Source organism: Carcharhinus amblyrhynchos, chromosome 9 (genome assembly GCF_965287045.1).
Source record: "Carcharhinus amblyrhynchos chromosome 9, sCarAmb.v2.hapA, whole genome shotgun sequence".
NCBI classification, from domain to species: domain Eukaryota; kingdom Metazoa; phylum Chordata; class Chondrichthyes; order Carcharhiniformes; family Carcharhinidae; genus Carcharhinus; species Carcharhinus amblyrhynchos.
Genome location: NC_137332.1, coordinates 91611555 through 91626516, shown reverse-complemented (window position 1 = coordinate 91626516; position 14962 = coordinate 91611555). Strand labels below are relative to the sequence as shown.

Genomic DNA, 14962 nt, shown 5'->3' with positions numbered 1-14962 from the left:
CTCAGGAATATACTTTAATTGAGAGGTATTCAATATCTTCCTGAACATCCACCATTGTTCCTCAACTGTCCTGTCCTCAATTACTTGTGCCTAGTTTACTTGGGTCACTTCTCTCCTTTGATTTTGCTTTATTTGATTTGATTCACTATTGTTATATAACTTAGTATACAGTGAAATGTATTGCTTCTTGCCTGCTAAACAGGCAAAGCATACCGTACATAGAGCAGACAGTTCAGAATTGTTAGGGTGTAGAGAAAGATCGATTTCATGCAAAGTAGATCCATTTAAAAGTCTGATGGTAGCAGGGAAGAACTTTCATTTGGCTGGTATGTGTCCTCAGACTTTTGTATCTTTTTTCTGATGAAAGAAGGTGGAAGAGAGTAGTGTGGGGATCCTTAATTATGCTGGCTAATTTTCTAAGGCAGCAGGAAGTTTAGATAGAATCAATGGATGGGAGGCTGGTTTGAGTGGTGGACTGGGCTTCATTCACGACCCTTTGTATTTTCTTCTGGGAAATAGCAGGAGCCATATCAAGCCATGATATAACCAACTTACGGTTATTCAGATTGCTCTTCTCCTCGAACACTTCCAGAAACTTGATGCAGGAAGCAACATTCTTGAAATTCACATCAAAATACCCAGCACTGGGGAAGATCTGCAGACTGTAGACATCTGCAGCTTCAAATCTGCAAGAATCCAAAAGGATCCTCTGAACAAACGAGGCACCATAAAATGGTGCACCTCTTTCACTGATTTTCACTGCTACTCTACTGGTGTTATGTTCCCCCTGGTTTGGGGCTTGACTGGTTGCAGCTATCACCTCTTCCTGTTAAGGAGAACAAGTGACCACTGAAAAACCTCTAACACCATGGGCTAGAAGGTAAGAAACCGCCAGTGAAACTGCCCTCCCCCTCCCCCTCCAAGTAGATAAAGGAATCCCAGACTCTGAACCTACTGAACAGGTTATGTTCTGAAATTGGTTATAACTCCAAAGTCCTTCTTGATCGTTGTTTCACTCCTGCCTGGGGATCAACCATTTTAATTTTTTTATTCATTCTTAAAGTTACAAAGTCAATGAACAAAGTGCACCAATTCCTTGCTTGATCCAAAAAACCAAATTCAAAATTTAATCAAATCCAATTCAAGCTCCCCACAAGACAGACAAACAAAATTCGAGCTGACACCCCATCTTGGGCTTGATCTGACGACTGATTTTTTTTCCAAAAATGTACTTTACTCTGGAAATAATTTTGCGTGTACCATTTTGCAACAGAAGGGGGAGTTGGACTGTCTGGCAGAGGAACTAAGGCAGTTAACAAGAAAGGAGACAGGGATAAAGTGACCCTGCTAGATGACCTGAATGCACGTGAAGTAGAGAAAGTGTGCAAAGAGACAGATTCTCTTTGACAAAGTCTGTGAGCACCTCAACTTTCTGAAAAAGGTCACTTTGTTTTGACATGTTGGAACTCTGAAAATCAAAAGAATTGATTGGTTTCAGCAAAGGAAATTAGAAAGCAGATCCAAGATGGTTTGTAGCACTCTGCAACCAATGTAAAGTTTTACCCTCTGGACCCTCTGTTCTCTCTGAAGACATCACCAAGATTAATTTACACTCACAACAATAGGCTAAGTCTTGGAATCAAAGCAGGGATAGAGAACATGATTGCAGAGGCTTTATCTCAACTTTAATGAAAGAAGGATGGAACCATCAACATAAGAGAATATAGAAATGGGCTATACTATTGTGTAACTTCGCATACTTAGATATAATGATAAATATCTTATAGAGTACTAATAAATAATGAAGTTATCTTTTCATATTGCTGGCTCATTTTCAAGGGAAAGGTGTGATGATTCTGTGCTATTGCTATATTTTATGTTTGAAGGGGACTGTTTTAAGATGTAATGCTTTTCTACAAGCAGTCTGTTTGTCTAGCGGGAATACAGAAGATAGAGAAAACAAGATAAACTAATTTTTAGCTAGGAATGTGTTACTTTGTAGAGTTAATGCACTTTTGTTTACTTAAGTTCTCCTGGGATTTCAGATTAGGTCCAAGTCATATGATTTAGGTTAATGGGAGGAACTAGACTTGTAACAGGAAGACAAGTTTATCTTTCATTTTCAGTTTTTAAAGTGAATTGCTGGAGGGGGCTGTTAAAAAACAGAAGCCTATAAGATGCTCCCTCTCTCTCTCTGAAAAGCTTTTCTGGAACCTTCATGACTGTTATCCAAGTCAGAGCAAGTATACCTGTTATTGCTAACTATATTAAAAGTATGTTTGAGTCTATAAGTGAAACATTGCTTAATTGGAACTGAAATTAAAATTGTTTCCTTTCATTTTAATTATTGTTCAACTGTTAAAAGTTAAGCTACTTCATTTTGTCTGAGCTATGTTGTGAATAAAGCTTGTTTTGATTTTAAAAAAGAACGCCAATTTATCAGTAGAATCACACCTGGAGCAAAGCATCCTACCCTCACATTTATGCCAAACTAGAAAAATGTTGGGGTGTAGTCTAGCTTCATAACATATCTTGAAGTCCCAGTCTGTCACCCTTACAGTTCTTGAAAGAGACAGTAAACAGCTTCAAAACCAAAGCATATTTCAGAGAAATCTTTTTTGGGAAGTTTGTAAGCTGGCCCAGATTTTAGATTTTGTTTTAGTAGTTTTAGAGTTTTTGTTTAATGTGACCATTTTATATTAATATCATGTGAGCAGGAATGAAGCCATGTTGATGTTAAATTTTTACAACAACTAACATAAAACAGTTTTATGAAGCAGTCACTGAGCAGCAACAGTTTGATCATATTAGGAGGAATTACCTCAATTACTCTGATAATTGAAGGATAAGTAATTAATAGTCATCACTGATTAGCAGTAGATATTTAGCAGTGAATTTATGTTATTTCTGCATTTCTCCATTAGCTTTTCTTACGTTTTTTTATGGGACGTGGCCATCACTGGCTAGGCCGATATATATTGTCTATCCATAATTGCCTTTCAGAAAGTGGCGGTGAGCCTTTGTGAACCACTGCAGACATATGGTTTAAGTACACCCAGAGTGCTGTTAAAGAGGGAGTTCCAGGATTTTAATTCAGTGATAGTGAAGGAACAATGATATATTTCCAAGTTAGAATGGTAAGTTACTTGGAGGCGAAAATCTAGGGTGGTCATGTTCCCAAGTTCTGCTGCATTTGTCCTTCTAAATGGTAGTGGTTATATGTTTGCAAAGTGCTGCCTAAGAGTCTTGCAAGGTGAGTTCCTGCAGTGTATCTGGCAGATGGGGCACAAAGCTGTCACTGTGCATCAGTGATGGAGGCAGTGAATGTTTGTGGAAGGGGTGCCAATCAAGCAGGTTGTTTTGTCCTGGATGATGTTAATCCTTGGTAAGTGGAGAGTATTCCATCTCACTCCTGACTTAGAGATGTTGGACAGGCTTAGGGAATGAGAATTGAAGTGCTGTAACAACTAGGAGAAAAATGGTATAAGTCTTCGCCTCCCTCCCTATCAGGAACACACACTGTCTTTGATAGTTTGAGTTTATCTTAATGAATGGGGCTCCTGTAAAGACATTAAGATAAGACACATAGCTTAAAGGAAACCATTGTTCTAAGTTTAATTAGCTGGAACCAATGGAGTTAACTCATCACATTACTGACAATTAGCTATTTCCAAAAACTTGGTTTAGGTGAGCTGACAACATCTATTGAGTATAAAAAAGGGGTTGCAGGAAACATCTTTCAATCAATTGTGGTGGAACAGGTTTAGATCTTCTGGGGGAATTCAGTGTCTTTCCAACAAAGTTCTGGTTCAGATGAGTACTGAATGTGATTAGTCCTAGGACTAATTCTCTGTCACTCGATAGGCAAGTGTGGTGTTGCTCTGAGGCAGTGACATATTCTCTGTCAGTTGCTTTCCTAGGAAAGCGTGGAGTTTTTTGGAGACAGTGATAGTTTCTCTGTCAGGGTTTTGTTATCCATCTCTTGCGAACTGATAGCAGAGTGTGCAGTTTGTACAGTCCCACTGGTATTTTTCCTATATTCTGCCTCTATTAGTTAGCTGATAAGTTTCTAAAATTTGTGCATAATCAATAAACTTTGATACTATTTACTGATGTGCTGTCTGAGTCAATGTTTGATAGTTATATCCCCATCGAATTCAAAGAGTTTGAAAAAGGAATTTGAGTTCCAGTGTTAGGCTGTGCACAACTAAACTAAAACAAATCTAAAATATCAAAATACTCCTTGTAAAATGCACAGTACTATGAACATTCAAACACACAATCAAATTAGGAGCAGGAGTAGGCCACTCTGCCCCTTGAGCCTGTTCCTGCCATTCAATAAGATCATGACTGATCTGATTATAACTTCAAACCCACATTGCTGCCTGCCCCCAATAACCTTTCATCCTCTTATCAATAATCAATCTACCTCAGTCTTAAAAATAATCAGAGACTCTACTTCCACTGCTTTTTGAGGAACAGAATTCCAAAGACTCACTAATCCAAGTAAAAAACTCATTTCTGTCTCAAGTGAGTGACCCTTTATTTTTAAACAGTGGTCCCTAGCTCTAGATTTTCCCACAAGGAAACATCCTCTCCACATCCACGTGTCAATACCCCTCAAGAACTTGTATGTTCCAATCTCAGTATCTTAGCTCTGGTGTTGTTGTCTCTAGCTGCGTCTTGTTCTGTGATCATCCTTTGCAGTGAGCTTGTGTTGAGGTTCACATTCTGATGACAGATGATTAAAACTTGGATAGGTAGCCCTCTGTGGTTCACTGATGTTCCGGGTTTTCCAACAACTGTGTAAAGACTTTATTACAGAACTTAGACTGATAGGATGACTTCACTGTGTGAGTGTGTTGATGGACCAGGAAATACACTCACACTGTGGAAGCCTTGCCACACACCTCACACTTAAATGATATCTGTGAGGATCCACTGATGCTTCAGTAAATCAGAGCAGTGGGTGAAAGCCTGATTACAAACATCACATCTGAAAAGTTTCCTCATGTGCGAGTCCTCTGGTGTTGCAGGAGGTGCAAAGTCATGAAAGCTTCTTCACAAACTTTGAAATAACCTTGAAGGGTTATTTCCTAGTGTGGTTCCTCTGATGGACCTGGAGATTCCATGATCGCGAGAATGATTTCTTGCACAACTCGCAGGTGAATGGTTTCTCTCCAGTGTGAATGAGTTGGTGTCTGCGGAGATCCGATGATAACGAGAATGATTTGTCACACACCTCACATGTGAATGGTTTTCCCCCAGTGTGAATGAGCTGATGTCTGCGGAGATTTGATGAGTCAGAGAATCGTTTATCGCACACATCGCACGTAAATGGTTTATCCCCTCTATGAATGCGTTGGTGTACACGGAGATGAAATGATCGTGAAAATGATTTGATACACACCTGGCATGTGAATGGCTTCTCGCCTGTGTGAATGTGTTGGTGCATGAGGAGGGTCGATGACTGCGAGAACGATTTGTGGCACACCTCACATTTGAATGGTTTTTCTCCTGTGTGAATGAGCCGGTGATTCACCAGGCCTGATAACTGTGCAAAGCCTTTGTTACACACCACACAAATGAAAGGTTTCTCCCCAGTGTGAATGCGTCGGTGATTCATGAACGTCGATGGGTAAGTGAAGGCTCGGTCACAAACATCACATTTCAATGGTTTCTCTTCCATGAAGCTGTCCTTGTGTTAACAATGGTCCCTATAGTGCAACCTTGTGTCTTAGGTCTTATGAGCCTGTGCAGCCCTCATCACACTTGAACAATGTCTCATCTGTAGAAATGAGTCAGTGGTTCATGAGTCTCAATGAATGATTGAAGCTCTCACCATACTTGGAGACCACTCACACTCCTTCCCAGCCTCACCCTGACTGATCACCCACAGCCAAACCTTCAAAAAGGTTTGTTCTGATGGAAGGTTCCACACCACTGATCAGTTTCAGATTTGATGATATGTCAAAGCTCCTCTGACTTGACCGATTTCCAGATCACAGTTTCACTGTCCAACTTCCTCTGTGTCCAGCAATACTATGAAGGGACTAGGTGGCTTCCTAATAGTTGTGTAGTTGTTCCTTGGGTGATGGTCAGGATCTATCTGCATTGTCTAGTCTCTCTGTATTCTCTGTGTAGTACAGTGAATTCCTTCTGTAAAACAGGAAAAAGAAACATGATTTATATAGAAGCATGAAATGCCTACAGTGCAGAAAGAGGCCATTTGGTCCATTGAGTTTGCACAAATGTGCCAAAAGAGCATCTTAACCATGCCCACCTCCACGCCCTTACCCCATAACCTTGCACATCTACCATGGCTAAGTCCCCCTAAACTACATAAATGTGAGCACTAAGGGGGCAATTTAGCATTGCCAATCCATCTAACTTGCACATTTTGTACTATGGAAGGAATTACACTCAGACATGCAAACTCCAGACAGTCACCCAGAGCTGAAATCGAGCCCCAGACCCTAGCACTGAGAGACAGCAGTACTAACCACTGTGCCTCCCCTTTTTCCCTCCATTCCCTCAGCTTTGCTGAAGGGGCCCACTGCTCAGTTTTTTTTAATACTTTCAAAGGAATTGGATGCCACTGGCCAGGCCAATACTTTCTGCTCATCCCTAATTATCCTCGAGAAGGTGGTGGGGAGTTGCTTTCTTGATTCACTGCAGGCCATGCGATGTAGGTAAACCTACAGTGCAATGAAAAAAAAACATGGGCCCTAATTTTTCAGCTGTGCCCAGGTCCTTTATCTCCACCACCATCACCCCCTTTAAACCTGCTTCTCACATCCTTCAGGCATCCAAAATTGTGAACCATAGTCACAGTGGGGTCAAACTGATTGAAATAGCTTTAGAAAAAGCTCTTGTACTTTGTACATCTATTTATAAAGTCCATTGAAAGTTCAGGTTTTACATTATACACTTTATAACCACGGCTTGTCAGACAATTCCACACAACTTGGCATGGTAGTTATTCTAAGGTTAAATGTCACAGAATCCAGGAAGAGGTAGCCAATTGGATACAAAATTGGCTTGATGACAGGTGGTGGTCGTACAGGATTGTTTTTCAGCTGGAGGCCTATGACTAGCGATGTACCTCAGGGATCAGCATTGGGTCCACTGTTATTTGTTACTTACATTAATGACTTGGATGAGAATTTATGGGGTATGGTTAGTAAATTTTCAGATGACACCAAGATTGCCGGCATAGTGGACAGTGAAGAAGGTTATCTAGGATTGCAACGGGATCTTGATCTATTGGGCCAGTGGGCCAATGAATGGCAGATACAGTTTAACTTAGATATATGTAAGTTGGTGCATTTTGGTAGATCGAATCAGGCAGGATCTAGTTAGTTAATGGTAGGGCATTGGGGAAAGCTATAGAACAAGGAATACAGGTTCATCGCTCCTTGAAAGTCACAGGTGAACAGGGTAGTGAAGAAGGGATTTGGCATGCTTGGTTTCATTGGTCAGAACATTGAATACAGGAGTTGGGACATCTTGTTGAAGTTGTACTGTGTACAGTTCTGGTCACCCTATTATAGAAAGGATATTATTAAACTAAAAATAGTGCAGAAAAGGTCTATTATTAGGATGCTACCGGCACTTGATGGTTTGATTTAGAAGGAGAGGCTGGATAGACCAGGACATTTTTCCCCTGGAGCATAGGAGGCTTGGGGTGATTTTAAAAAGGTCTACAAAATAATGAGAGGCATAGATAAGGTAGATAGTCAACATCCTTTTTTCCAAAGGTAGGGGAGTCTAAAACTAGAGGGCATAGGTTTAAGGTGAGAGGGGAGAGATACAAAAGAGTCAAGAGGGGCATTTTTTTCACTCAGAGGATTATGAGTGTCTGGAACAAGCTGCCAGAGGTAGTAGTAAAGGGTACAATTTTGTCTTTTAAAAAGCATTTAGACAGTTACAAGGGTAAGATGGGTAAAGAGGAATATGGGCTAAACAATTGGTCCATTGGGATTAGTTTAGTGGTAAAAACTGGGCAGCATGGACAACTGTTTCCATGTCATAAAACCTCCATAACTTTATTTGTATTAAGAAATCAGCTCTTTAAACCTGGCCCTATCTGGACCGCAACATCTAAAAGACTTGAACCTCAACAATCCCATGTCCAGGTTCAGTATTGAAACTGACAGTGACAAATTCCTGGTTTCACTTCCAAGTTTAAACATTATAAAACCTTGTCAAGTAGTGTTAACAATTCACCTGTAATAATTTATGTCCACACAAATGGGGTTTAATGACAGAAAAATTACACTTTGCACTGAGCAATAAATATTCTCTAATTTAAAATTGTAACTATAATTCAAATGCCCAACATGAGATATATAATAGGAGAATAAAGTACTGCAGAATGCTGGAAATCTGAAATATAAACAGATAATGCTGGAAATACTCAGCAGCCGGGCAACGTCTGTGGAGAGAGAAGCAGAGGCGATGCTTCAGATCTATAATCTGCACTCATTCTGACAAAAACTCACTGACCTCTGCCCCTGTGTATACAAACCACCAGATATACTGAACACTTCCAAACATCTCCCCTTTCTACTGGAGTAAAAATAACCTTTCTCACCAGTTCAGCTCCTGGGATCTGGTTTTCAACAATAGTGAACAAAAGAATTACAATGTTAAAATATGAAGTACACATGCACTTCCCTGGACGAGGTGGGAGGAGCCGGGGGGAGGGTACTTTTGTCAGGGTGAACCAAACAGAGACATAAGAACGTAAGAAATACGAGCAGGAGTAGGCCATCTAGCCCCTCAAGCCTGTCCCGCCATTCAATAAGATCATGGCTGATCTGTCGTGGCTCAATTCCACACTCCCGCCCTCTCCCCATAACCCTTAATCCCCTTGCCTATCAAAAACCTATCAACTCGCGTCTTAAAAATATTTAGCGAGGCAACCTCCACCACTTCAACGGGCAGAGAATTCCAGAGATTCACCACCCTTTGAGTGAAGAAGTTCCTCCTCAACTCCGTTCTAAACCACCCCCCCTTTATCTTGAGGCTGTGCCCTCTAGTCCTACTGTCCTTTCTGAGCGGGAAGAGTCTCTCCACCTCTATCCTATCCATCCCACTCATCATCTTATATGTCTCAATGAGATCTCCCCTCATTCTTCTAAACTCTAACGAGTACAAGCCTAGTTTATTCAGCCTCTCCTCATAGTTCAACCCCCTCAACTCCAGTATCAGCCTAGTAAACCTCCTCTGCACTCCCTCCAAGGCCAAAATATCCTTGCGTAAGTGCGGCGACCAAAACTGCACACAGTACTCCAGCTGCGGCCTCACCAGTGCCCTATACAGCTGCAGCAAGACCTCCCTACTTTTATATTCAATACCCCTCGCTATGAAGGCCAGCATCCCATTCGCCTTCCTGACCACCTGCTGCACCTGCAGGCTGGGTTTTTGCGACTCATGCACAAGGACCCCGAGGTCCCTCTGCCCCGTTGCATGCTGCAGTTTTTCGCTATGTAAGTAATCGTCCTTCCTACCATTATTCCTACCAAAGTGGACAACCTCACATTTGCCAACATTAAATTCCATTTGCCAGTTCCTGGCCCATTCGCCCAGCCTATCTAGATCCTTCTGCAGACTCTCCACACCCTCCACACAATTTGCCGTTCCACCAATCTTGGTGTCATCAGCAAATTTCGACACCCTACACTCGGTTCCCTCCTCCAGATCATCTATATAAATGGTAAATAGCAGTCACCAACCGCCAATCCGAATAGCACCCATTGACCCCCACTCTCTGCCTCCTATTTGACAACCAATGCTCTATCCACGCTAACACCCCACCCCCAACTCCATGCCCCCGACCTTCTGTAATAACCTCTTGTGAGGCACCTTATCAAACGCCTTCTGAAAATCAAGAAACACCACATCCACCGGCTCTCCTCTATCCACCGCCCTAGACACATCCTCATAGAACTCCAATAAATTCGTCAGACACGACTTCCCCTTAACGAAACCGTGCTGAGTCTGCTCTATCAAACAATTCTCCTCAAGATGCCTCGCTATTTCCTCCTTGATGACGGATTCTAACATTTTACCTACAATAGACATTAAACTAACCGGCCTATAATTCCCTGCCTTTTGCCTGGCACCCTTCTTAAACAACGGCGTAACATTAGCCGTTTTCCAATCTTCCGGCACTTCCCCGGAATCCAGCGATGTTTGGAAAATAATCACCAAGGTATCCACTATCACCTCCGCCATTTCTTTCAGAACCCTTGGACACTGGGGTACTCTCTCCCAGACTGAGGGTGACTGGATTGTGAGGATAAACTAAACAGACACACAGAGGACTCCAATCAGCTCTGAGCAGCAGTAACATCTGCCAATCAGAAGCTCAGCAAAACAAAAGCAATTAGCCAATCTGGCACCACCCACTCAGCCAATCACTGTACGCTGGTCTGCACAGAATCAACCATTGGTCAGCTGGCCTGTCAATCAGGACACACCCTGCATCCAGTTGGCTGTTCCCAAGACCATCCTGCTTGACAGTTAGCTCGGCCAATGGGCGCAGCCCTGGTGATGACCACAAGCTACCCCGCCCCTCACGCAAACCCATATTCTCATTCAGCAATGACCCAGCAACAAACATTTTAATTTGATGTTTGTTAAGTTTCCTTTGTACTCTGTTTTTGTTCGGGATGTTCCCCTTCCTTTTGGGGAGCTGCCCCTTTTACTTTGTCCTAATTTATTTTGAGTTTGTTTAATTGGTTTGACCTTAAAAGAGGACCCATCAATAAAACTCAGCCTGTAAATCAGCTTCTAATAAATACACTCAATATCCAACACACAGCTCCAATCAAACAGCTCAGCACAAAGCACCGAGTAAACAGGTCTCTCAGCTGGATCTTCTCACACAGCATAAGGGGCATTTCCACACCTGATTCCCCACAGGATAGTCAGACTGCCTGAACATTAGTGTGGATATGATGCAATGTAATTATTATAAATTCTGCTCCTTCACTCACCATCTCCTGACTTGGTTTTCAGTCCCTACAGGAAGTGAAGCAGCTGTGAAAGAGGAAGAGGAGAGAATGGGCAGAGTGGGTGGGCTCTCTGATTGACGTCTCTCACAGCCAATCCAAATATTTCTGGAGTAACAGGAGTTTCCTGAAGTTTGGGAAACTGACCAGGGAAACGGAGGAGACTTTGAGCAGCAGATCAGGTGGGGATTTAAACTTGTGATTATCCCATCCGAATAAATCTCACTTATTCCCCTGGTAAATCAAAAAAAAGCTGGAACATTTCAGCAGATCTGGCAGCAGCTAAAAGGAGAGAAAACAGCTGCCCTCTAATAATAAGTTATCTTATAGGAAAATTCCAAAGTTCAAGTCCAATACAAGACCTTGACTTAACCTTGCGTGACCAGCAAGTACCCAAGCAAACATTAGTCTTTGTCTGTGCATCGGTCTTGGTCATCCACTGCATAGTCTAGTTCTCTGGTCTGACCTGGCACTCTGGTTTTGATTTTCGTTCCTTCCTTCTCAGGTGTGGTGGCTCTCCAACTGCTGGTCATCACTGTCGATGGTCACCATCGCTGTAATTCATTCCAGGTTGAGTTTCACGCCCCTTTTGGTCACAATCAATCAGAACTTGATCCCTCGATCGCTAAGAGTTCAATCAGGTGCTGCCACAGCGAGTTTTGGGTATCAGCCATGTCTGTAGGCGTCAGAGGCACATAAGTCATACACCTCCCTTCCTGAGTGCAAAGCATGACGTATCACAATCTCAGGACCAGTGTCTGTCAGGAATTCCCCAGTCACTCATCAGTCAAGCAAGGCCCAGACATTGGCATACACAGTAATAATATATCCCCACAACACATTGATATTCCAGAAGTTACAGACAACAACATGCTACAAATACAAATAATCACATATTCTAAACACCATTTTAGGTTCAGAATTATGCACAGGACAATAATAAATCATTGATAACAGATGCATAGAACATTACAGTGCAGTACAGGCCCTTCGGCCCTCGATGTTGCGTGGACCAGTGGAACCAATCTAATGACCCTCTAACCTAAACTATTCCAATATTATCCATATGCCTATCCACTGACCATTTGAACGCCCTTAAAGTTGGCGAAAAGAAATAACATTTAAATTTGGATTTTGGAGGGTCATGCACCCAAATTGTAATTCTCCAAAATATTCATAAGAACATAAGAACATAAGAACATAAGAAATAGGAGCAGGAGTAGGCCATCTAGCCCTTCGAGCCTGCCCCGCCATTCAATAAGATCATGGCTGATCTGTCGTGGCTCAGTTCCACTTTCCCGCCCTCTCCCCATAACCCTCAATCCCTTCTCTTATCAAAAACCCATCAACCCGCTTCTTAAAAATATTTAGCGAGGCAGCCTCCACCACTTCAACGGGCAGAGAATTCCAGAGATTCACCACCCTTTGAGTGAAGAAGTTCCTCCTCAACTCCGTTCTAAACCGCCTCCCCTTTATCTTGAGGCTGTGCCCCCTAGTCCTACTGTCTTTTTTGAGCGGGAAGAGTCTCTCCACCTCTATCCTATCCATCCCATTCATCATCTTATACGTCTCAATGAGATCTCCCCTCATTCTTCTAAACTCTAACGAGTACAAGCCTAGTTTATTCAGCCTCTCCTCATAGCTCAATCCCCTCAACTCCGGTATCAGCCTAGTAAACCTCCTCTGCACTCCCTCCAGGGCCAAAATATCCTTGCGCAGGTGCGGCGCCCAAAACTGCACACAGTACTCCAGCTGCGGCCTCACCAATGCCCTATACAGCTGCAGCAAGACCTCCCTACTTTTATATTCAATCCCCCTCGCTATGAAGGCCAGCATCCCATTCGCCTTCCTGACCACCTGCATCATTTGAAAATGATCCAAATTTGCATAATAAACACCCTTTGTCACAGTTACCATTTCAGATTTAAACTTCCACAGTTACAACTCAAAATCTATCTCCTGGCATACACATGCTATGTTCTTTTATGACCCAATTAACACAATGTAACCAAAATACAAGCTAAAAGTAATTCAAATGTTTCCAACAGTTTAACAAATTATAGAGGAAACCCTTCCATCATTCTGTCTATTTTACCAATTTATTTATGAATAACATAATTTGCACAAATGGTTTATTTGTTCCCCTTTAAGCATTTTAACTCTTATAACCCTAAATAATTAAATACAAAGAAAAATCCCGTCATCTGTTGTAAAGTGATTGACACTCTCCAGAGCCCTTAGCTTTTCAGAAAATATATTAGCATTTACATACATTGAATCCAACAAACTTTACATGTGAACATGAGGATTACCACAGATAACATTTACTCAGTATACGAAAGTCACAAAACAAACAGATATTACTTTGTAACATTGTCTCACATTCAAATGGTTACATCATAAACTGAGAACATGTTTCAATACATCCCTCTTTGAAACACAAAACCCATACAGACTTTATTTCCATTACCTTTTATTTGTCAAAATTAAACTTATTTACCTCTTATAAGTTCAGGCAACTGGTTATTTTGTGCACTCAATTTACTCTATCAGTTAAATGTCAGAAACTGTAACACTTAAGTATAAAAAATCACTTTAATTTGAAAGATAACAATGAGAAAATCTGAATGAACCAAACTCTTCAAGTTTCAATTATCATTAGGTTGTGATAAACAATCTTGGAGTCTTAAACCTATTAAACTTGTCATTCATGAACTATTTACATAAAACAAAACACAAAAACTACTTTCGGATAGGAGCCAAATGAATTAACTCAGTCTCAAACAACTTCTTCAAGACAAAGGAAAGAGCACATGGTTCCTTCTAAGGTTTAAATCCATTCTTAACAAAATTTGAACCCTGGATTATTCAAAATTCAAATTGGTTAACCCAAACTTCAATTTATATACCTTGATTTTGAAATGTCAGTTTACTCTCCAATTTTTATTTAACCTCTGTATCAAATCCACTGTTGTAAAATCACAATTAGGGAAAGAACATTAAAACATTAAAAACAACAAAAACAAAAAAAATCTCAACCACTCTATTAAACACAACACAGACATACATGGAAGCTTCCGACATGTATCCCACATTATCCTTTATTCAAATCCAACATTCTAAACTGGGATGTTTAGATAAAACTTTGAAAGAAACAAAAAAAAAGATTAAGACAGTCACCTTCATTCTTCTTTCTTCCAAATTGTAACTAAACTCAAAACAGAAGTAAATTCAAGAAATCTTAAAATTTCAATAGTTCTAACACTTCCTCAGCTCCTTTGAGGTTAAAATGAAGTTTAAAGATTTGTATTTATTGCCCGCAATAAATACTCCACGAGAACAAACAATTCCTGCTCTCAATCTAACACAACAACAACCACCTACATTCAACAAGCAACCAGATCCCACAAACACACTGAAATACAAAACCGAAGATTTCTCCTTAGGGTCTCTCATCTGGTCCACCTTTAATTCCAGATGCATAGTTCTGCATACTAAAAATTCCCATCTTAAAGATTTTTTTGGTGACAGCCGGTCTTTAAATACATGTAAAAAGGCTCTGTTTGGGCAAGTTCAGGCACTCCCAAACATTCTTGATATACTCTAAAGAGTCACTCCCTAAATTTGGATGCTTCTTCACCCCTTTGTTGTTTAGTATTGGTAATTCTGGACCAGTTAGTTGATGCATTGCCTAAGACTCATTGGACCTCCTCCTTAAACCAATTAAATGGTTCCACCATTGCATCAATCTCAGCATGTGCCTCTATTGCATACATCCACCTTCCGCCTCGGTAATCCAACCGAACTTGGTCAGCAGCATTAGCCTGGTCCGCCCTGTTACCCAATAGTCTCCACTTGTCCTGTGGGCAAGTGGCCCATACCAACTGGTGTATGTCCCGCAACATACACCATCTGTGCTGAGAGTCTGGGCTGAGAGACTG

At 41.3% G+C, this 14962-nt stretch overlaps 2 protein-coding genes across 2 annotated transcripts in view; one reads left to right on the top strand and one right to left on the bottom strand.

The window, feature by feature from the left end:
- The window catches only part of LOC145348018 (uncharacterized), a 649120-nt gene that overhangs the window by 622929 nt on the left and 11229 nt on the right, over nt 1–14962 (top strand). The window lies entirely within an intron of this gene.
- On the bottom strand, nt 3591–11167 carry LOC145348071 (uncharacterized). Its single transcript, XM_080196212.1, has 2 exons — nt 11007–11167; nt 3591–6159 (listed from the first exon to the last, which is right to left on the bottom strand). Exon 2 carries the CDS (start codon nt 5687–5689, stop codon nt 5090–5092), a length of 600 nt encoding a protein of 199 aa, XP_080052338.1. The 5' UTR covers nt 5690–6159; nt 11007–11167; the 3' UTR covers nt 3591–5089.

What these genes read in the sequence shown, in the direction of transcription:
- LOC145348071 (XM_080196212.1), bottom strand. Translation starts at nt 5,689, where the DNA reads ATGGAAGAGAAACCATTGAAATGTGATGTTTGTGACCGAGCCTTCACT.